Source organism: Chlamydotis macqueenii, chromosome 1 (genome assembly GCF_036417535.1).
Source record: "Chlamydotis macqueenii isolate bChlMac1 chromosome 1, bChlMac1.mat, whole genome shotgun sequence".
Taxonomy (NCBI): Eukaryota; Metazoa; Chordata; class Aves; order Otidiformes; family Otididae; genus Chlamydotis; species Chlamydotis macqueenii.
Genome location: NC_141556.1, coordinates 157,793,781 through 157,818,282, shown reverse-complemented (window position 1 = coordinate 157,818,282; position 24,502 = coordinate 157,793,781). Strand labels below are relative to the sequence as shown.

At 38.1% G+C, this 24,502-nt stretch overlaps 1 protein-coding gene across 1 annotated transcript in view; it reads right to left on the bottom strand.

The window, feature by feature from the left end:
- The window catches only part of NALCN (sodium leak channel, non-selective), a 238,139-nt gene that overhangs the window by 146,080 nt on the left and 67,557 nt on the right, over positions 1–24,502 (bottom strand). The window contains exons 8-10 of the mRNA XM_086741316.1: positions 5,935–6,077; positions 5,710–5,814; positions 1,994–2,080 (exon numbers count right to left, since the gene is read on the bottom strand). Of these exons, the coding sequence (XP_086597442.1) occupies positions 1,994–2,080; positions 5,710–5,814; positions 5,935–6,077 (335 nt within the window). The remainder of the gene's footprint in view (positions 1–1,993; positions 2,081–5,709; positions 5,815–5,934; positions 6,078–24,502) is intronic.

Sequence of the window (24,502 nt, the reverse complement as noted above, 5' to 3'; positions counted from 1 at the left end):
AATACATTGAATAAGTGAAGTTTCACCAAAGCACAGACCCAGACCCATGCAACTGTTGAAACAGAACTTCTAATAATGTTCTCTTTCTTATTTGGAGCAGTAATATTTACAGAGCCCGGAGAGGAATTAATAAAACCAAATTCACTGTAAAATTTAATTAAAATTATATAGGGCAATAGAGAGTCTTCACTACCCTTTTCTAAAAGCTCCATCCATCACAGGATATTGAATGACAATATACTTAGCTAATAAAGGTCAGAAGAATGCATATTAATTGAATGTGTCCGAAAGGGAAGACATATTCTCCAATCTGATTAACTCTTTCGTAGATTCAGATTTATGCACCATGTTCCTCTTAAGGAACAAGCCTCACCCAAACCCTTAGAAAATAACTGCTACATCTCTCACTACAGATTTAATGCATAAATAATTCCTTTGATATATTGCAAAGTCTTTAAATACATATTTTTTTTAGGAAGTCTATTTTCTTTTTGTTTGGATTGATAGAACTGAAACAATAATGCATGATGAGAAGAATAAAGGTGTGTGTGCTTATCCAGACTTTGAGATTTTGCGTTGTTCGGGCTCTATTTCAGTCCACATTTAATAAGAATAAAGCCTATTTGGGGCATTGTCCTAATAAAATAATATTTTAACACATTGCTTTCCTTTGGATTGCTTTACTCAGATTGACACCCAGCAAGCTCATAGATTACTGGAAACCCTACAGATGTTGCACGAAGTGATGAAGAATGAGAAGAAAACTGCTATTGAGTTGCAATTATAAAAAGTTGCAGCACTCACTGATGCATGAGGTTTCTGTTCCCTGGAACACAATTTACTGTGCGTTCACATGATTCCTAAAAGGGGCAAGAACGCAATACTACGGACAAAGGCAGACCAGGTAAGTCAGATGTTATCTTGACTTTCATCTGGAGGATCTTCATTGTGAGTTCAGCTACATTTTATCCACATACCTGAGACTGTTATTTGAGAATACCACAAATTATGTTCCTGTTGCTGTCAAAATAAAAAATTAAAACTGGGAAGAGGAATTACCAGTTAAGACATATGCTAAAATTAAATATATAGCAGTGGTTTGACAAATCAAAGAGATTTGAGAATGAACAGCTTGTGGAGGGGATGAAAGGTGCTTGCCAGCTTAGTGTTCAGCAATGTACATGTTGCCAACAAGTACATGTATTTTAGTTTACACATTAAACCAAACATAACCAAAAGTGCCAACAAATATCATGCTATCAGATTGCTAAAGTAGATTTGGCTTTCTACTCTGAAACGAGTTTGTTTCATCCAGAAGTGGCATTATTTAACTTGCAAATAAAAATTTGAGCTGCTGTACAATGTGCTGTAATAAAAAGAGATTTATAAAAATATTACTTATCTTAGCCTGGATTTATTTAAACAATGAGGATAGAGTTTCACAAACTCACCTATACCTAAGTCAGAATATTAAATCTGGAAGTTGCAAACACTGTATGGCTTACTACCTACATGCCTCTTCCCCCTTCTTCTGTGAGCCTATTTTCAAGACGGAATAAAAGAAATGAGGTACTTCTGTGTTTATTATGATTAGTCATGCTTCTTGGCATATGTTATTGTATTTTTGCAGTTAATAAACAAGCATATCTGTTGTGAATAACTACGAATGGAATCAGTCTGTGTATAAAGTCTGAGAGATAAAGGATTATTACTTACGTTATTTTATATTTTAAAAGTCTAAATTCTTTCTCTCATGAGCACACAAAACAGCTTTTGTAAGGAATCCATTTTTCTAATCTTCTTACTTTGGGTGTGGTATATCTTTTTTTGTTGATTTGTGATTTTCAAGAACAACCCTACACTGCAGAAATCAATGCATTTAAAGAAATTTATGACTAAAGCTGCTGTAGGTTTTTCTCATCACAGTCTCCTTATGCCAACATTTGAGTGGTGCTGGTTACACACATTGATTTATTAAAAAGCAATGTCATACCTGTAGACATGCAGGAGCTCTGCCCTGGGGTTTATTCACATCAACGGCCACAAGCTGCCAACCTCCAGCAGCATCTTCATGAAACATCTTGAAAGGGAAAATTGTTGTCAGAAACGTTTTATGTGTCAATAAATACAAGTGAAATCTAATACATTCCCCTTAAGGACTTGCATACATTTTTATGATAGCTAGTTTAAAATAAGAGGGAAATGGTTCTTACTGCTACAGAAAAAAAAGCAACATGCTGTTTTTCCAAAATTAATAGACTCTGAATTTTACTCAGATAACATCAAACACAACGTGTCTCTATTAGTGCAACACAGAAACTGATTCAATTAATCTCTGATCAGTATCATTAGATGGTGGTATCTGTTTAGAATAAATTCCCTACTAAGGCAAGCTTATCCTGAGGAAAAACAAATACATTGTGACCAGAAAATAAGTTTCACGGTGTATAGAAATAATACACAACCTTAATAGACAACCTTATCTTCTTTACTGGCAAAATTATTTTATTCCAAGTATCAGACTTTATTTTTGTTGCACTGATGCATATCAAGAGTACCTGTACAGTCCTTCTGTACTGTTACCCAGAGCTTATAATTCCTGCTAATAGCTGAATGATATCCAGGCTCTAATGATGTCAATGGAAACAGCTCTCTTGACCACAGTAGTATTAACATTTTACCAATAACCTCTGGAAGCGTAGGTGTAGGTATTCTGGCTTTTTTTTTTTTTCCCCCTCAGAAATTAGGACATAAAAAGATGCAGACGGCTGGACATAAGCAACAGTGAGAAACCATGTCTGGAAGTGATTAACACTGTCCTTGAAAATGTCCTTGAAAGAAAATTAATGCCTCTAGCATTTTTAATTGCCACTCGAGAGTCTGCATATGCTATGCAACGAAGTCTGGTGAAGTTCCCACCTCACTCCCACCTTTTCCTTGACACCCAGCATCCAAACAAGTCACCTCGAGAACACGGCCACAGAAGCGTTGTTGAAGCTTAAAAAAATCCTGAGAGAAGTGCTCATTAGACTGGGGACATTGTCACACAAATATGGTTGTAATGCTGCTGAGTCCTTATGTAGCGTCTCTGCACCAGGAAGAGTTGCCAACTCAGATGAGCACTGAGTTACTCCTCTTTGCACCACGCTTTAATGTGCAGTGCTGAAGTGCTTTACAAGAACATCCTTTTATCCTTCTCCAGAGACTGCTTCCTTGACTTTGACTGTTGGACATTCATTTTCTTTTCTATAAGACTAAGTTTTGGGACCAGTTTAACGATTTATAAAGTGGCCAAATGAAAACAGATACTGTTGCGTTTTCTCAAGGTTATTTCATGCACAAAACAAGTAAGGTTTTTAACTTTTATAGAATAATAGAACAGTTTGAGTTTGAAGGAACCTTAAAGACCATCCAGTTCCAAACCCCCTGCCATGGGCAGGCACATCTTCCACTGAGTGGGGATGTCACTCAAAGCCCCATCCAACTTCGCCTTGAACATTTCCAGGGATAGGGCATCCACAACTTCTCTGGTCAACCTATTCCAGTGCCTCACCATCCCCACAGTAAAAAAATTTATTCCTTATATCTAATCTAAATCTACCCTCTTCCAGTTTAAAGCCATTACACCTTGTCCTATCACTACATGTCCTTGTCAAAAGTCCCTCTCCAGCTTTCTTGTAGGCCCTCTTTAGGTACTGGAAGGGTGCTATACGGTCTCCTCGGAACCTTTTCTTCTCCAGGCTGAACAGCCCTAGCTCTCTCAGCCTGTCCTCATAGGATAGGTGCTCCAGCCCTCTTATCATCTTCGTGGCCCTCCTCTGGACCCTCAACAGCTGGCCCATGTCATTCTTATGTTGTGGAGTCCAGAGAGGAGTCTCACGAGAGCAGAGTATAGGAGGAGAATCACCTCCCTCAACCTGCTGGCCAGGCTCCTCTTGATGCAGCCCAGGATGAGGTTGGCCTTTTGGGCTGCAAGCATGCATTGTCAGCTCATGTTGAGCTTCTTGTCCACTAGCACACCCAGCCTGTATTTGTGCCTGCCATTGCCCCAACCTATGTGCAGGACCTTGCACTTGGTTTTGTTGAACTTCATGAGGTTTCCACAGGCCCACTTCGCCAGCCTGTCAAGGTCCCTCTGGATGGCATCCCTCCCCTCCAGTGTGTTGACAGCACCACACAGCTCGGTGTTTTAAACAAGAAACCTTGCAAGATATTTTCTGCCCTTCTTAATACAAAAAAAAAGATGCATTGTTTTTGTAGTTCAGTAAGCTGGACTCCCTTTATGTCCCATTATGCCAGTGACTCAAGGAAAAAAGTAACCATTTGCTTGTCTGCAGCCAACACATTACTGTTACTTTGCACGGTGCAATTTATATTCAACACGTTCGTATTCTTTGGCATGATGACATTATTTTGGGAATTTCTTTTATCCTTGAAATTCCTTAATGTTGCCTCTTTCTTGAGCTTCCCTACATTGATCTCTCTGTTCCAGCTTCTAGTTCAGCGTATGTTGGTTAAGCCAATACGGCTCAGGAATTTGTCCCATCAGCGATGAAGCCAACATTACATTCCTCAGGCTAAGTATGCGTCATGTGGAAAAGTCCTTTTTTTTTGTTAGATTTAAAATTGATATCACCAAGTCTGCTTTGACAAAGACATGCCTAGAATAGAAATTATTGGCACAAAGTCTATTTGAGGCGAAAAATGTAGCAGCAGGCAGAAAAGGACTAGATTTACATATGGATTACAGGAATATCCAAAGAAATATCAGAAAATATTTAATAAATAATTTTGAAATACTTAAATCCTCTAGCTTAAGAGAATAAATAATTTTGAAACACTTAAATCCTCTGTCTTAAGAAAATAAATAATCTCTAGCTATAGAGATTAGAAAAATTTTCCTCGTGGCTATGTTTCTCATGTTTCTTGTATCTGTCTTCCTAAGGGCTTTCTGCAGGCAGTCAGCACTGGTGCCTCTTTTAGATGGCAAAATACATTAGCCTGGAAAAGCCCGGCCTTTTGTACATTCAGGATATTTAATATGATTGTTACAAGTGGGAGAATTTAAATCTCAACCCGTCAGCCCTCATGTTTCATGCTGGGTCTTTCACAGCCCACATGTAGCATCCTTCCTGTCATGACTTCTTCCTACCCATTATTTCATATTCAGGCTCTCACTTTCTGTGGCCACCTCAACTGTTTGCATGGCTCTTTCATCGCCCCAGCACCTCATTCCTCCTTGGTCTGAACATGCCCTTCTCAGTCCAGGACCAGCTTCCCCAAACACTTCAGCTACCCTCTGGCCCCTCTTCTTCCAGCTACAGCTTGCCATTTCAGCTCTTCTTCCTTAGCACAGAAAGTGATATTCAATAGCAAACCTAATTCCAAACCCACCAATGTAATGATAAAAGAACATTATCCTACTTCATTAAAAAAAAATATATATATAGCAGTAACATATCCAGCCACATAGAGAATCATATTACAGTCTTCTGTATTATTCTTTTCTAAGAAAGTCTAGTTGGATAATATAACCTAGAATTTAATTTTATATGAAAAATCATATATCAACTTTAACATATATGTAGTAAATGCAAAGTCAAATAAATCAGATAACATAATAATTAAGAGGAATTTTTGGCTTATTATTCATTCATAAACTAAACCAAATCAAGTCCCCAGAGAATCTGAGCATCTCAGGTGCTTCACCTGGGTGGTGGCAGTTGAAGTAGTACTGCTCCTGGACCCCCACATCTGCTGGAACTGCACTCTAATTTCTGCAAACGTTTCAATGATGACTGCAATGAAAACATTCTGAAAAAAAAGAACAAGAAAGAATGGCTGACACAAATCTCAGCAAGCAAGAAAGAGAATAAATTAATTCTAATACGTTCTACATTACAGACAAGTTTAAAAGAACACATTTTTCAGTACCTTAACAAGCCAGGCCAGAAAGAAAATTAAGGTGATGAAATAGAAATATGAACGCCATCGGGGAAAACTGTCGATTGCTCGGTACATAAGGAACACCCAGCCTTCCTGAGAAGCAGCTTCGTAAACAGTAAATATGCTTGTGCCTGTCAGAGGAAAAATGAAAATGTTTGGCATTAAGCCTCCCTTAAAGTTTTCAATATCAGCAAACAATATTTTATATGTCCTATTTTTCTTTTCTCTAAAGGGTATCAGCTCTCCTCTCTTCCTTCACAGAGAAGTTTTTCAGGTGCATTTCCATGTTTCTTCCTTTTGCAATTGAATTAAGAATTGGTTTTGTATCAGACCAGACTGACTCCCTTCTCTCCCGGGACACACATGCATAACCCCTTAGACAGGTTCACTGGCAGTACGTAAATGTCTCCAGAGGCAGAATTTGTCCCATGATGTGACTTCACCAGCATCTGTGAGAAAAGGCAGATTTAATGGAAACTGTCAGCATCAACATTCAGTAGCTGAAAGGAATCACTGTTAGTATCAGCAACACTGAATACGTAGCAATACACCGAGAAGGTGCCCGACACGAGCAAGCACAGTTACGTGTCTACAAGCAGCTGAAATTCAGGCAGGGAGCCAGGGTAGCTGCATTAACATACATGTGTAGCCTTAAAAAATGTTAAAGCATTTTTTTAGTTGAACCTCCTATATCACTCTAGGGAGGGGAGGAGAAGATGAAAGATAAGTTAGGAGGGGTTCATGTGTGCAGAAACCACTTTTGAATGAAAGCTATGAAGTTACTCATTTTAACCTTAAGATCCAAACTCATCCTAATGTCTGAGTGGAGCCAGCTCCCCTTTCCTCCATATCTCTGAAATGAAAGCTTCAAAATACAGACTGTGGCTAGGGCTCGTACAGCATTCTTGTTTGAAGTCATTTTTTGTTCTGAGAAGGAACAGAATTAAACTGTGAAATTAAACTGTGAAATCTCACAAACTGCTGTGAAATCACGGAATTGTCCTACAGCCACCTGTTCACTCCGCTCCACTACAGCTTCGTTTCATGAAATATCTTGGATGAAAGAGAGGCAGCATGAGGAGTACTGCCCTTGGCAAAACATAGCAGCTGCTAGCAACACACAGATAGTAAGCATGAACCAGCTGACTATCTGATCTTGTTCACAGGGAAAGGAGTGGGTTTGGTTGGTTTTTTGTTGTTTTTTTTTTTTTCTGGTCAGAAATGCCTAAATCCAGGAGTTTATCCCCAGATCACACCAGCCTATAAGGAGCTCTGTGCTGTCTGTCCCACTGAATTTGCACCATCTACATACTTTCATCTCCTTACACAGGTGGGATGAATCTGGAGGTGTTTTGCCTTAGGGAGTTCCTTTTACAGGTAAATTGTCACTGCTAAGAGGAGAAAGGGATGAATGGATTTTTTTTCTATATAAATTCACGCCTTTGATATGTAGGTGTTGAATTGTTAACATGTTCATGGTGGGCAGGCAAAAATGTTAATCCTTTCTGTTAATTTTTTCTGGTTATTGGATTCGTTCCTATTCACTGCATATGGTTCTCAGCACCAAGGGACAGAAATAAAAATAAAAGGAAAGAAAGAGCATTCAAGCAGAGATAGCAAAATCCTTTCTGTTTCTTCAGAAAAGAGAGTGGTCTCTATCAATACTGAAATATTCATCAGTGATTACTTCATGGGTATTTTGCATTTCAAAAATTCATACAGTAATGGTTCAATTATCTAATATTATACTGTTGCTGAACTGATTAAATTATTAAACAAAATAGTGCTGTTGAGGACAGGCAGAGATTAAGAAAAAAAAAAAAAAGGAATCTATTAAAAGTTGCTGGCTAGGAAACTGTCATTAGTCATTACCAATGGGGAAAGTCACAGTGAAGATTAGTAAAATAGAGGGGATGTCATGCAAAGTATTTATAACACATACACTGGGCCATCTGCCACGGTAAAGCGATACTGTGAATGGACAAAAACGCACGATTAACCCAATTAAAATAATACATGTTCATCTGTGAACTAAAGTAAAAATATGTCCTGTACATTACTGGTACAGGTGTTCTTAAGGCTATTAGAAAGCAATCACCACTAAGAAAATATAGTCTTACTTAACATACGTGACTAGAAAGTAATAAAGCTTTCAATACTGCTGCCAGGAACCATGCTGTTAACCATCTCTGTAAATACTCTTTCTACTGGATATAGAATAAAGGCACGACAGTAAGGGATTCAACACCGTGAAAGTTTCGCTTTCAAAAAGAAGAGTAATTCTTAGTTAACACCTGTCTTACTGCATGTTTTTGCTCTTCTAAAACCTACCTTAAAAGACAATCAGCAACCTATTCTATTTTTTTTTGGTATTTCTTCAATATCTGACTACACCTTCCTCAAGCCAGTGTGTAAGTTACTAAAAAGACTCTCCTTTCACAGCAGCATGCTGTTTTTCTCATCACATTCAAAGCCATACAGAGGGACAGAAACTATCAAAATTTTAAGTGATGGTGGGATACATCACAAAAAAAATCCAGACATGGTGATGCTGTCACGTATGAAACCTAACTTACGCCCCTTAGATCAAATGGCAGAATTCTCCTTTTCCACAGGTGTCAGTATTCTGTCTATCAGCGACATGGTGTCATCTTCTACTAGTTCAGAGGGCTTAAGTTCTGACCACGTAGTCCTAGGAGTCCCACGGTTAGGGCACATGAGAGCATAGGACCTCCTGTAGTTTGTGTAAGAAAAGCAGGAATATGGGTGGCAGGGGGAACGAGGGTTTGAAAATCTGCAGAGCCTGGCTATTCAGATACACAACAGGCCCCACACACTTCAGATGCAGTCATCTCTTGTCAATGTCCTGAACATTTAGATCAAGACTCATGCAATCTAACTACAGGCAGCAGCGAGACATTTCACTCATGAAAAAGCTTTGAACCATGAAAAAAGTTAAACACGTGACCATAATGACATTACTTATCAGTTTAGGCACGTTGGCATGGGTAACTTGCTGGATCTGGGAGCAGGATTTCAACACCTGCATCTAGAATATTGTTAAATTTTAGTAAATAAAAGTATCTAAAAAAAACATTTATAATTTTTCTATTTGTTTCAGTAGATGGCTAAACCTTGGAGGCAAGAAAGATTAAAGTAATTTAGGAGGAACTTTCTGATGACAACAGAGGTAAAATAAAGGATTATACTTTGATTTTTTTTTTTGTTTCAGTGCTTTTGTTTAAACTTGTCTAATAAATTACACATTTTGATGTTACAATACAATAATTCCTTCAACTATGCTGATAGTTAATCCAAATAAGGAAGGAAAATATTTCTCAATACACAGATTAAAACTAAATAAATCAATATAATAATCTGCATCAGTCTCAAGAGACTGTTTTTAGGCAACCAATAAACACTTCTACCTTTGAAAATGTTTTACAACTGCACATGGTCATTATCAAGAACAAAAGGAAAAAAAAGTCCAGAAAAGGAAAGATTTAGTGAAGCATGGGAAAAGAGATTGAATCTTGCTCAGCTTAGGCAACATTTTAATTTGCTTCATATCCTACAGAAGAAAAGACAGCAATCAGAGACAAATGGTACCCCTACTCATAACGCATGTTTAGGTATATGGGCATTCAGTGCTGAAACGCAGGGGGCTTATGTCTTCTGCAATCCATGTTTCTGTCAGATCTATCATCTAGGAGCATTAGTCTGAAGGGGCAGGGAGGAAGCACTTGCTTTAACACCTATGTCATTATAATAAAAGAAAATCCTACTGGTTTCTGTGCCTAATGAGGGAGCAAGGTCACCTGGCTCTTCCATGCTCTACAGATTAATAGAGTACTAGGAAAAAAAAGAATTAAAAGAGCCAGAGCACATAGGTGGCAATTTTCCATAGGAGAGTGAAGAAACCTATCCTGCCAAAACTCTATCTTTGAAATACCTAAGGAATACAGAAGGTATTTATATTAAAAAGGACTCATAATTGACAGAACAGTAGTATCATTATGCAGGGATGCTATTTTACATATTATATTTTATATCTATGTATATTTTATAAACACATAGGATTTTCTGCTTGTTTCTCTGCCTCTGACTCCATCATGCTCTTTGACATCAGCTCTTGCTATAGTCAGCTCATTCTGTGAATGGACATCATGAAAAAGGGCATGTACTGAATAACACTGTAATTTTATAACTGCAGAATTAAAGGAGCAGAGCTAAAAGGTCACATGAAAAGTTCACTAAATCTGGAAACAGAACCCTTTCCTCTTAACTCTTTGTTACATTCTTCCTTCTTCATTCAAATCCCATATTATTAGAGGAAGAGAATGCATCCTGCTGAGATGCTGTCTTTTATTAATATCTTTGTACTATGTGGTTTGTAGGCATTCCAAGTGAGAAACAATAAATGAAAACTAATCTTAGGTATGTCATTAACTCCAACTTTTTCTGCATATGTAATCTATGTTTATGGACTATCTTGGCTTACCACATCAGGGTTCTCTCAGTTTTCTTCTGCCTGCTGTGAAGCTTCTGAGATAGACAATCTACAGGAGGGCGGGCTACTTTATGTAAAAAAAAAAAAAATTATAAAAGTTTGATTTGTATCTTTTTTTTTATTTTTAATAAGGAATTATTTAGGCAAGTGAAAATGCATGCGTTGTTACTAAAAGCTTAAAATACAACCTACTGTCAGCCATAAAACGCCTCAGATGCCAGTCAGTAACAGGCTCCTTCTCCTTACGTCACAGTAGCCACTAGATGGCGATGGTGCACCTCGGGCACATCTGGAACATCAGGCAACGGAGCAGCTCCCGCCCTGGAGAGAGCAGGCTGACAACCTCCCAGTGCGCTGGCAAAAAGGATTGATTTTTCTATTTCCTGGCAAAACTAAGCAGCCTTCTAGCAGGTGCTGCTGTCTAATTTAACTCTATTTGTTGTGCTGAATACTGAAAGGCAGCCTTCCTTAAGGTGGTTTTGTGACTGTTATGTCCATGAAGAAACGACCTCTGTTTCTGTCCCTGCTCATTATTACTGACAAAATCATGAAGCTGAATGTTCCTCCAAGGCATGACTATTCCTACTGACCAGCCAGCTTTTAATTTATGTCTTATCTTTCAGTACCAAGGTATTTGTAAAACATTGCGTGCAGTCAGGGTTTTCCAGCTGTTTTACACTATTGCTTTGGTGAAACTAGAAAGAAATAAAGATGACGCAGAAATGCAAGGACAAAGTTATTAGCACTTCTGAGAAGCAGCTGGTGGATACAATGGGAATCAACAAAAAGATCAAATCCTGAACGGCTTCATGGAGTTTCTTGCTTGTCTCTGAGTGAGCGATCCAGCAATCTATCTTACTCTCCCAAACCAATTCGTATCAGCCAGTTTGCCAGACAGTAGAAATTAGGAGGAAAAGAAGAAAACCAAAACATGCTGATGCTCTGCTCCTCCTTTTGAAACCTCAAACTCCACTGTCATTTCACTGTGACTGAGCTGTGGAAAAGATGACAAAATGGAAACTGCAGAGCACTGATTTACAACAGCAGAAAAACCACACTGCCAGTCTGAACACAGTATTTTAACCCTTGTTAAGCGTAGTGACTTCTGACAGCAGTGATGTGCTATTGATTCTTCATTTTGACCATGTTTTCTTATGAAAAGATGAAGCTTTTACATATAAGAGACTGTATGCATAAAACCACCACTAAGGAGGCAAAGAAACATTGCAAATGTAAGCACGAGGATCAGTGCAATTTGTTCTACAGACCTAGTAACAGCAAGATGGAAAGTCAGACAACTTTCAGCAAAAATGCTGATGGACTTAGTTGCACTGTTTGCAAGTGTTTTAGAAATTTGTTCGCTATTCGAAGTGTTGGGTTACTACTGCAAATGAAGCAATGTTGGCATATGTATTCACTGTACAGGATAAATAATATGGCAGTTCATGCTTAGTTACACCATCAGTGTCTTACATGTGATGGTGCTTGTGCTCCCTGATGCAGTATTTTATGCTTTATAAGGAGAAATCTGCTTTAAATTTGTAAACAAGTCCACAGTCTAAAGAAGACAAACTTTATTCCAAATGAGTTTATGTGTGCCTATTTATGGATATTTAGCCAGACTAGCATTTATATTTGCTTTTCTTTAATAATTTCCTTTTTATTAAAATGCTCCTCAGCTACATGTTCAGAAATAACTTAGCAAATAGAGACCCAAAATGTCAGCAGAGCTCATAAGCTGCCCTTATGTGCATAAATATTGTCTGCTTTTTCCTTTTTGGAATTACATAGCTGTAGTACTAATATACACTTTCTCTTATAATCACTGGGGTTTTTTGTGTGTGTGTGGCAGCTTTACAAAATTTGCTGGCAGTTGATGAGAATCAAGGAAATGCTGAGCTGTGAATTGTTCACACACCACTACCTGGAAGCTCTGCAGCACAGTTAACAACTCGCACCTCTCCTTCTCCCTAGAGAGCTGTTTTAAGGATGCAACTTTTTTTTTTGGATCCCTGGGCTCCCATCCTCAACAGAACAGGCAAGGCTTCAGGCTGGAGCCTGCAAGTAGGACGCTGCCATAGCTGTGCTTTTCCCTATCAGGGAATCAAACTGTAGTAATATTCAGTTCTCAGATCTAGAGACCAAGACTACAGAAATCCCTAGGCCTTTGTTTTAAGAGCAACAAACACTGTGAAAATGGGCCTACCACCCCTCAGTCTTTCCAATGAAACGTTTCTGATTTAAAGTACAGTCACAGTAGAGTAAATGACTGCTACGGTAAATGTTATGACAAAACTGTGGAACATAAAAAATGTTAAACAGAAGAAACTCTGTAATTTATATTAACTTATTCCTTTGAAAATGAGACATCTTTTTATAGGACTGTTACTTCTTCTTTTAAAATATATTATGTATGTAGATACCTTTAAAACCATACAGTAAAAGTGACAGTCCAGAAACCAAACATTCAGAAATTCACACAAATTGTTACATTTAAAATATAATGAACACTTTAAAGGTTATCATATTAAAAAGACAAATTTAAGGCAGGTTTTCACTACAGATATTATGTATTTGGAATGTCATTCAGCCATATATTAAACATTGGGAATGACTATTAAAATCAAGATAGTGATGGATCCCTTTGTTAGACAGAAAATGAAGTATGCAAATCTTCCTTGGCACAAGGCATGTAAATTCAGCATTGACTTTCATATACTGTCAATCAAAATTATTCACTTGTTGCATCAACCTTCCCAATAGTCACAAACAGAGCAATCTAATTCATTTTAAGTGCAGTCATGAAACAGCAAAGCTAGCATGCATAACAGCATCAGCTAATTTGCTTAATTAATAAAAAATGTATCTGCTTTGTAAGATGAAGGAAGTACAGAAGAATGAAACAATAGTAACATCTCCATATCTAGAGTGACCATGATACTTTACCCAAAAGCAGAGTTAAATAAGTAGCCTGACTGTAAGCTTTGCATGAGAGCTCATTTCATCAAGTCTTGAGTCTGGTCAAATAGCAGCAACCGTCTCAGAAGCATTAAAATGAGTGGAGGCAGAAAAAATGCACTAAAAGAAAAGAGGTAGGAGCTAATGAGAACATGGATTAGTGACTCAGCTGAACAGAAGAATAACTGGGGGACTTGGAGATGCACAGAGACCCTAAAATTCTGTGCATATTTGGGAAATATGGATTACAAGAGACTGCCTGACGTAAATGGAACGTTTACAGTTTGACACTTATATTAGCAAGAACTGAACAATCAGAGAAGTTCAAGACAAAAAGCCTTACAGGAAAAAACAGGCTAGCACAGTTCATAAAGAAAAAAAAGATCACGTCCAGAAAGTGCTAAAAAAGATCTTGCAAGTGATTTTCACACCTATAGTAGTGTATTTTATTTGACCTCCACGACAACGTGTTTCCTTATTTCAATTTGAGTGTAACACCTTCATCCTGAAGTTTCAAGCAGTCCAATCAATCAGCAATTTAAAAAAAAAAAACGCAACAGCACAAATATTTAACAAAGGAAAGAACCTCCTCACCCCCAGCAGAAATTAAGTGACAGAGGAGGACCAAAGAGAGCTTGAAATTCACTCTACAAGAACCCATGTTGGTGACTGTGTGTGGGAAGTGGTTGGCCAGTCTGACAATGAGTAACAGCAGGCTAGGTACACTGGCAGACAGGAGGAAATTCCACAGTATATAATTTCAATAGCTTATGAATTTTATTTATTTTATTTTATTTTAACTGCAGGGTAGGAGAATCAACAGTTTAGGGGAACCTAGACAACCAAAACTGCTGCTCTGCCCTAAAGCTCCATTTCAGTTTCATTCAGTTCCTTTGGGCATCACTTGTGAATTGTAGGCACTTCTCTGAGGATGTACCCTCTCTCTTAAAATGAAGAGATGAGCCCTTTCCTCTTTCATGGTTAACATTCCCAAAAGCAGTTGCACAAAATTTTTATCCCTCCCACAATCAATGTTAAAATAATCTTAAATAAGATGTTTTTAAAAATCCCTCCCCAAAGCATCCTGATTTAATTTGCTTCAGATATAGTGTATGTCTGAACAAGACTTTATTTTTTCTGTATAAAAGTTTCACCTGATGACAACAGTAGAGAATTCCAGCTAGCAAGACCTGCTGAGTATTCAGTGACAGCAGCAGCACTTAGCTGGGTATTCAGTAGGACAACAGCAGCACTTAGCTCAATGCATTTCTACAAGAAAAAAAAACTCAAGACAACAAAGCTGGCCAAGGAGACATTACAAAACAGATACATGTTACAAATCTCATTAGCCTCCACACATCTGAATAACAGGAGAAAATACACAGTGACAAATGTATCTTAAGAGACTAGTCTAACTGAAGAGACAACATCTTCCTTTCCTAAATGGGAGAAAGGAGCTCTATGATTGACTGCTACAAGAAAACCCAAACGATACTCACTCAATGACCTGCTTAGCTACTAATGAGTTAAGCACTCCCTGGTACCTGGTACGTGCCACTACAAGTAAAATAATTTACCTACTTTATTGATGTGAGAGGTTTGCCCACTAGCCTAATATTTGCAGTTGGGGAGCAGGCAGACACAGGGAGAAGTGGTTTTGTGTGCTGATAGCTCACTAAACCCCACAGCACCTTTGTGAGAGAAGTATATTGTTAATTCTGTTTCAGAGACGGCTGTATTAAGATACTTGGGGACTTTCCTCAAACAGCAACAGAATCAATGTCTAAGGTGAGATTATCTTAAAGATTTCACATTTTAAGAGGGATTACAGTATTCAAAATTTTTGTTATTCAGCTAGATGTCAAAAGAGCCTGATTGTTTATTTTAACAAAAAGCATGCATGGATGTCAGCACGAATAGACAACAACATATTTTCCTCTCCTTCAGAAAATGGAAGGTTGACTTGAAAAGAAAGTTAATTCTTGTAACATCTGACTTTTTATTCTTGACTGTCTTGAAGAAAGCATTTGCATGACTAGAGATCTACTGGTTATCAAAAGAATTCTTGGAAGACTAGCACTAATAGACCAAGCAGCTGGCAGGTTCATTTGGAAACTAAAATCAAATCCTTTGGCAACAGAAGCTGTATGAACTGCCAGATACTTTGGAGGAGAGAGAACGTTCAAAGTTTTAACGCACTCTGTTTAAACCTCATTTTCAATATTATCTCCTTCTACAGAAATCCTTTCTGATCCTTATGCACTACTGAAAATAGTTCCACACACCTCTAACAGAAATTTCCTGGATTTCTCACTGTCAAATCAATGATTTTTTTTTTCTCAGATATGCCTTCTCTCTTTTTTCTCAGCATCAAGTTTACCTGCAAAGATTTTTATTCTTTGTGTAGGTGTGTGTCAACTCTGTGCTTTGACTCAAAGCTGCTTTAATTTCTTATAGACCTATGATATTTAACATATTTTTCTTCAAAGTCTTTCGCTAAACTGGAAAACAAGGCATTTTGTACTGTGCCACATGAACATGTGGTTCGAAAAAAAAGGACTGTGTATGGAAAAAAAAAGAGTTTTGGCATTGCTCAGTGAAGCAGTTTCCCAAGAAATACAGATCAGACCTATCCTCAGCAATTTTTTAACAAAGGATGAACTAAACAGACTTTGTTTTCCATATGAAAATAATTTTCAGTTGATGAAATGAAATCAGAGGTTTTAGATCCGAAGGCACAAACAAGTGACATGCATAAACTCGGGTATGACTTTCTGCACGTCATTTACTTCACAGTCACTACCTCTTTGCCTACTCTTCACCTTAAAAAAGACCTTTGGAAGCCTCTGCACTTCCTTCACCGAAGTTGAAGGCCCCTCTAATTACCTCTTACCTACTTAGGAATAAAAGTATACATAAGGACAGTTACTGCTGGACTTTATAAACACATCTTGTTATCCTCAGTAAAGTGCCTGCAGGTCCTACCATGGCTTGGGTAGAGTTTTATATTGCTACATTTTGTCCCCGTACTTTTCAGAAGAGGAAACAAGTCCTGATCCTAACTTGGAAGTTCTACCAGCAGATTTATGTAATATTTTTGAAGAGAAAACTATGTTCACAATTTATAAATTGCACTGCCCACTCAGGCACGTGAGCTGATATTCACATAGCTGGATGTAGATTCTTCGAGATGCTGAAGGAGAAAAGTTTGAAATTTCCAATCCTGGCCTGAATGCTAGTGCTTGAAGCCAAAGGGAAATTTATCACGCCTTTAGTAGAAACAGATTTAGATCTATGGCTCTGAGATTCTACCACATAAGTCCCCACAAAACATAAAAGATGTTGGGAAAACAATATATTTTATCAATACGTTGTTTTCGAAACACTTACTAAATTGCTTGACACATTAAAAATAAAGCTAGAGATTGATACTGTAAGATGTAGTCAAGAGAAGAAGGCACAACTTTTTCCAGACCCATTCATTTTACAGCATCTGGGAGATGGGCTTCCTAAATGAAGACAAATGTAACAGAGAATCTCAAAAAATGTCTGCTTCCAAAACTGCCCACGAGGCAGATCTGTGGTGCCCTGGAATTAAAGTTCTTTCCAGTGACTTTCCTGAGGAACTTGTAAAAGGACCCATTAAATGCTTTTAACAGGATTCATGTGCTCAGATCAGAAATAATTAAAATACAGGGGAGACAACTGCTAGCAGGCAATAGCAAGCACTGGAACAACGGAAAGGCCTGTAGAATTTGTCTCCTTGGAGCTCTTTAAGAATACATGAGATAAGCATCTATAAGGAATCACGTTGGTAGAGGTGACTCAATCTTGGAGTGGCCAGGCAATGAGCTAGATCTTCAAATAGATATCCTTTTAAGGTTCATATCAGTTTTCTCCAATTTTATAGCATTAAAGAATTCTGTAAAGCCACTATAGTGTCTTATCCTTACTAGTTAGAAAAAGAATGATATTCACATGCATAAGGTAATCTGTCTTTTTTTAGGCTGCACGCAGACACTGTCTTTTCCAAATGCGGCACGTAGACACTACAAAGAAATAGAGTTCAAAGTGCAAAAAGCACCTTGCATTAGGATTTTGCCTGGAAAACTGTTGTAGGAGTTGTGGTGCAGAGCCAAGTTCCACTGCTTCTGAACCGGCTAAATCATACTCTTCAGCAAAAAGCCCTTTTTCTCCTATAAAGGAGCATTTATGAGTCATAGGTTGTATCTAACTTCTGTAAAGTAAGAAATGTAATGTAACACTGTGAATAAATAAAATGTCATTCGGGACATGATTCGATGATAAATTAAGTCTGTAAAGCTCTGAATACTATGTTAAAAGCACTACTGTCACAGGACACAAAGTACTGATTTGCTATAAGCTGAGTCTGCCCCTTTATTTAAAAAATACCCCTTTTTCTGAGGGCTTCACTTTGTACTGAAAGCTTTCACACTGCAACTTGTATTGTCCATCTGCACCCTAACTTGTGCCACAGTAGGTATTGTCTGTTCTCCTGTCTCCAGCATAAACTTGGCCCAAAGGCATTCATCTGGTATAAATTCAGTATCGTGTGCCTCCCTCCGTGACTCCGACAGTAACACATTCATGTACCCTGCTTCACCCTGAGCAATCTCTGCTGCGGGTCTTCACGCACGTCAAACCACAGCCTGAGTCTATTGCAAAGCAGCATTTCTGTGAGCACTTCTGTAGTCAAATACTGTAGCTCCTGCTCCCTGGTGTTATCTTCCCATGCATGTGCCTGTACCAAGTGTAGCTCCCTCCATCCCATATCCACCTTCAGTACCACTCCAAATAGTCTCACATCCTCAACAAGGAAGACCACAGGCTGGCACTTCCTCATGCCATACATACCTTCAACACTGGGCTGCGAAATCACATTCCTGGTGGGCTGTGACACCATGGATGTGACACAAAAATGCTCATGGGAACTTCGGATTTAAAAAATTCATATTTTTGAGTTACGTTTTGAGGCCACAGGGGTGACTCATGGGGTCCAGTGGAGATCAAAACTGATCAGTGTACATATGGATACACAGTCCTTCTGCTCTAGAAGGGATCAGGCTTGAGCACTGTGAACACGAGTCAGTCTATATCACATTGTTTGAAGACCAAAGATCAATGCCAAGTAGATTATTTTATGAGTACAAATCCCTCCTCTGACTCTAGTCCATAGTTCAAACGTTTTCACAGTATATGTCTCTGCAGCACTATGCCTCAGAAAGATACAGGGCCAAATATCTAAATACAAATACAACCTCTGGTAGTAAGAAGTTCCCAAGTTCAGGTTGCCAAAAAATGGAACATACAGAGGGTAAATATCACTAAGCACTTGTCTGACCATAAGGAAAGACAAAATGTAATATTGGCTTTGAAACAAGTGGCCAGGAACATGAGGTAGGCTGATTTTAGGCATTTTCTAACCATTGGAGAAATGAAGTCCTGAAAGAGTTTTTCATCTTGTTTTGCCTCTTCCATTCCTAAGTTGGGACTTCAAACTTTTATAAACAACGGATATGGCACAGTTCCCTATGGTCACAAGAAGGAGGGGACAAAAGCATCACTGAGGTTCCTTCCACCAGAAAAACAAGGTATAATCAGTAAATGTGATGATATAGGCCCCAAACAAAACCCTAATATGTCCAACAGAGTCCAGTTGTTTAAAATAACAGAGGCTTAATCCTCAATTAGCAAATAGTACAAAAATGTTAATTATTTCATTTTAATTGGCTTCCTGACAGGGGAAATTTCTAAGAATGATTCTAATGAAGTTATGCAGGAAGGATTAACACTGTGCTCTGTTCTGGAAGTTCTCAGCAATGTGGCTGATTTAATTAAAAGTACTGTGTAACAGCTGAGGGAGATCATTCCCTGACACAGTCTGATTTTATGACAAAATGCTTGTTTACTCTGAACTGCACTGAAATTCTCCAGTGAAAACTCTTCCTAAGTTCCACCTTCCCCATGTGCCTAAGGACACGGTGGACACAGCTGCAAACCTGCACTCGTCTGTGGTAAGTGAATTGCATGCAAAACGAACAATATCCCCATATTTCAGTCCAAAATGTTCACTACAGCAGCCCTAACCATTCAAACACTCTAAAAAACTGCTGTCAGCATAGTGGGTCAAATCTATTGATGACCCTAATATTTAACTGAAATGAAGGACTGCTGAAGGAGCAGAAGGAAGTAAATATACCTTTAGAAAAAAAAAAAGAAGTCATAGCTCTTCAAGACACCAAGAGTCTGCAGATCCACGAAACCACGTACATTACGGATTTCATAGCACTTCTAAGGAATGAAGGAAATCAGAAAGCATCTGGAGAAAGACAAGCTGGTGGAAACTAGCTAGTTTGGTATTATAACATAAAGCATTATATCTGACAATTTTGGCAAAATATTTGAGAAGAGAACAGACAAAAACCAGATAGGTGTGAAGCAACTAACATGGTCTATTTTGACTAGGTTTAAGACACTTGTAAAATTACTGTAGAGCAGGTTAACCACAGTTTGAGTAAATGTATAGTAGAAGTAGCATTCTTCACTGGATAAAACGATCAGGTGGAAGACTGCAAAGACTAATCTGATTGTGAAATAACCATACAGATATCTATTAAATTAAACCTACAAGCTTTCCAGAGCAACTATTCAAAAACAGAACTCTCCCTTGATACTTCAGACTCTCTTAGTGCCCCAATGACCACAAACTATATCCTTAGTTATTTCCAGGGCATTTACCATCTTGGTATGTGAAAATCAGTGAAATACATATCCGTAACTATGGTATAATAATGGTAGAATGTTGACTTTTAAATGGCTTTTGCAGTATGCAATTTACATTCACTGCCACTACCTTTCCATGAATCACCATTATTGCTCCATAGTTCTGTATCAGATAGTAAAGATAAAAGGAAAACAGATAATGGCAGAATTATGATTCTACAAGAAATGCAAAAAAAAAAATGAAAATACCAAAAAGAAAACACTGATGGAGTTTGTTCTGGAGAAGAGGATTAAATAGTAATACAATTTGAAAGATTATGATAGACATATTTAATTAATTGTCACTTAACCTCAGAATTCTAAGTAAAATGCCTAAAAACAGCAGAAGAAAAATAAATGTAAGAAAAATATTAACATGTAGAATATAGCAAAGTTGGCTAACACAGAAGGATATGTAAGTAGTACACATACCACTATAAAAACCATGCAAAACCTGCCATAGGCAGGTAATTAGAAGAAAATAATACCACAGTTTATCAGAAGAGACATACAGAAGTCCTGTTGTGACTAATCTATTTCATTTGATTTTGTCAGCCCTTGGGTAACTTCTGTCAAGATGAATCAGCTATGTAAGGAGTCAGCTCCTGGAGAAATAGAACAGATTTCTGGAGTTTTTGTCTTGTACACATTACCACAGAGCAGCTATGCTCTGTGAACGGTCAGATGTCCCTGTCCCACTGGTAACTGACAAGGTCCTCTGACAGAAAATTGGCCAACTGTTTTCATTTCTTTTGAATTTTATACAATAAAATTCAATTTTAATTCTTTCAGTATCATGAATTTTAGAAGTGTATTGCTTAGCTGGAAACAGGGGACCAAAGTCATCCAGTCTCATCATAACTGTTTAAATAAGTGCCAAAATTGGGAGTGTCATTACTGCCATCTTCTTAATAGTGGAAAGAAAAAGATTATACTGTTGTGTAGTTTACTCTTTTTCAGAAAGATCAAGGGTTCATGCTAATTACTTAATATTCCAAGGCATAAACTGTGGTCAAAATATCTTTCTGAAACGAGGCAAAGTACTGATCATGACGGTACTCTCTACTGCAAGGTGACAGTAGCACAGATTTGATGGAAAAATAGAGAATAACCTTTTAAAGAAGTGTTTGCATGAGAGTGGAAAATGCTGAGTGCAGTATGGGAGAAGATGTATCTTGACACTTCCCAAGATGACCAGTCACACTTTCCCTGGAGATGGAATAGCATGTCTTTTAAAAGTCTTAAATTCTGCTGAGTATTAAGGAGAACCTCCAAAGCAGCTTGTACCACTAAAGAGTCTGCCCACTGAAAAGATCTGTAGCGATTTTAGGAAATATAGCCATTATTTACATACTGAAACAATTCATAGAACAAAAATGCCCCTATGGCAAAGAAATCAAGATGTAGTTCCCAATACCGCATCCTAAGTACAGCAAAATAGAGAATTGGTAACTATTTGTTAGACGTGTTAAAGATTTATTCAGACCACCCATTAGGTACTGCAAGATCTAGCTCACAGTTTGATCACAACCAAAATTTATGATCAGACTAAAGAATACATAAGGTATTTAATGTTCTTAGAGAATACTTTTAGTCTTTCAAGTAATTGCTATACCTTCTCAGTTGCTATGAGAAAGTCAGTAACTGGAAGTGAACAGTCTTACAGCTTTTTGAAGAAGTATTTCAGTAGTTCAGAGGGGATCCAAAATACTATGCTATTCTTTTAGCTTGTTTCCAATAACAGTCAGTGTGTACTAGATACTGTGTAAGGATTTCTTCATGTGGCAATGTCATGACATCGACCCCAGAGTAGAATACAGTAACTACGGAAAGTTCCTAAGAACAGTATGGAAAAGACACTTAGGAAAAGAAATAGTCAATATTTTAATATTTGAGTAACAAATTGAGACTGTGCACTATTTAAGGAAGAAGGAGTATGCCATTATATGTTTGCCACAGGGTACTGCGAGGGTAGCAGTGTGTCTGAAGCCAGTTACCACAGATGAGCCGATGTGCTGGAGAGTCACACCTAGGCTTCTGCTCTCTGTGTGTCACCCCCTCTAGAGTGACCATCTGTGATCTAGATTTTCTGGAATAGCATTATTCCCCCTTATTCCCCAGCAGAAGTGGGAAAGTCAAGCTGCAAGCTGGCCCTGTGTTAACAAATCAAAGATGATTTGGTAAGCTGCTCTAATTACAGCAACAGAGAGCATGGTGCATGACTATTACAGATCGTATTTGTAGCGGGTGGTTTTGCTCATTTCCGCCAACTTTACGAAAATGCGGTTTAGGATAAAATAACCAAATCTCAGAAGGCAAGGTAAAAATAATGTGTCCCATGTATTATGCAAGTGTTGAAGGTCAAAGCTTGTAAACTGGTCACATACTGAAGCTCTTGCCTGAAAGGGAAAATCTTCCACTGGGAAAACAATTACCTCTATTACCCAGTAACTGCAGCTTTCATTATGCAGAACTACATTGTCTTAATGGCACTGACTGATAATTAAACTGATAGGATCTAATTTTCTTTGTATGGAATGACAGGTTTCTAATTACCTAACTTCATGCTTTGCCTATTGGCTAAGAGTTTCCTGCTCCTTTAGTGTGGCTAAAATTAGTCACGCCTTTTGTTTCAGGGCTGTTCACACTACTGTCACACCTTTAACTCCTCTTTCTATTTTTTCACATTGTTCTCTGTTCCTTGTCAGGCTGTGAGTTGTTGAGTAGCTATCCACACAAACAGTTATTGTCTTTGATATAAGCCTTTCTTTAGTTCTCACGCAGAGGGCAAACTGGTGGGCTGGGAGGTTGTTTTTCTTGAAACATCGCTTTCTGTTTACTTTCTTAGTAAATCTTCATTAAGGAGATGGTCTTAATGTGCATTTACGTCCCTTTCACCATGACATTCCTAGCACACGTGTCTCCTGACTGCTTTACTTAGTCAAAGTTATCTGACCCTTTGGTTAGCATTCTGCATTAGAGGAAAAAGAAATGTCACTGTGGATAATAGACCTCAGTGTTTTAACTCATGCTTCCCATAGGAATTATAAGTAAACAGTAGCAGTAGTACAAAAGCAAATTTCCTCCTTTGCCTTCACAGAGCATGATCATCTCAAAATCACACTGAGAAGCCTTGCTATGCTGGAGCAGGGGCAGCAGAAATTAAGCATGAGAAAGTAATCTGCAAATTAGTACTTACACTACATTTAACACACGATCTGCAGCAGCGGGCACTGACACGCTGCAGACTCTCTGGGGAGTGCATTGCAAAGGCTTCCTATGAGCAGCCCTCTGGGAGCCAGCAGCAATGTCTCCAGCATCATATTCCTCAGCAAGCTCAGTTCCAGGACTCCTTAAACCCTTATGTTGGAGCAAATAAGCCCTCCTGAGACACAAAGCAGCAGGGAGTAAGGGGTGGGGATATTTAAGTAGTTCAGTAAGAAGCCAAAAGCAGTGGTGGTGCCAGGGAACTCTACTGAATTTTCAAAATTTTTTCATTATTATGCTTGTGATCTCCTACTAATCACAGGGGAAAACTTACTTACATAGAATTTAAGACTATGTTACTTGAGATAAATTAAGAAACAGTACATGAAGTTATATGTCAATAAGGGATCAATATGTCTGAGGTGATGCAGCTTACAGTAGAAAAAAAGCATAACAGGATGCAATTAATGTTTGCATTTGACCTGCCTCAACTTTCACTTTCTTATAATCTTCAATTAAAACAACCTTTGTGCCACACTTTGTCTTCCATCTCTTCAGCTTATCATCAGTGAGGGCTTTTTATTTAACATCAGGAATTAGATTTTTTTTTTTTTAACATTGCCGTCCCTATCATGCAAGTACTTACCAGAAGGTACATTAGAACAAAAAAACTTCAAAATACTTACTTTCAAAATGAAATCTAACCAAAACACATTGGTTCAGTGTGCAAACCACTCTTTCTGCATTCCCAGGTGCAGACGGGAATGAAAGAGAGGAAGCACATAGCACAGCTGTCAGACAGGTCATTAAATTTTGTGCAGCATACTATAATGACACGAGTGATATATCAAACTATATACAGCAGAAGAAGATGGCCACCACGAAAAATCCACAATTACAAACAAAATAGAGAACAAAAGAAAAAGTAAAGCTTTCTGGAAAGTTATTTCATTCCATTATAGATCCAACTATTAAGCTGCTGAAACTAACACAGAACACCCTGAGATGGCAGGGGAAAGTACGTGCCACTGAATTCTCTCAGTAGCACTAAAGTTTTCTTTGACTGTCAGTATAAGACAACTGTACTAATCTATTCAC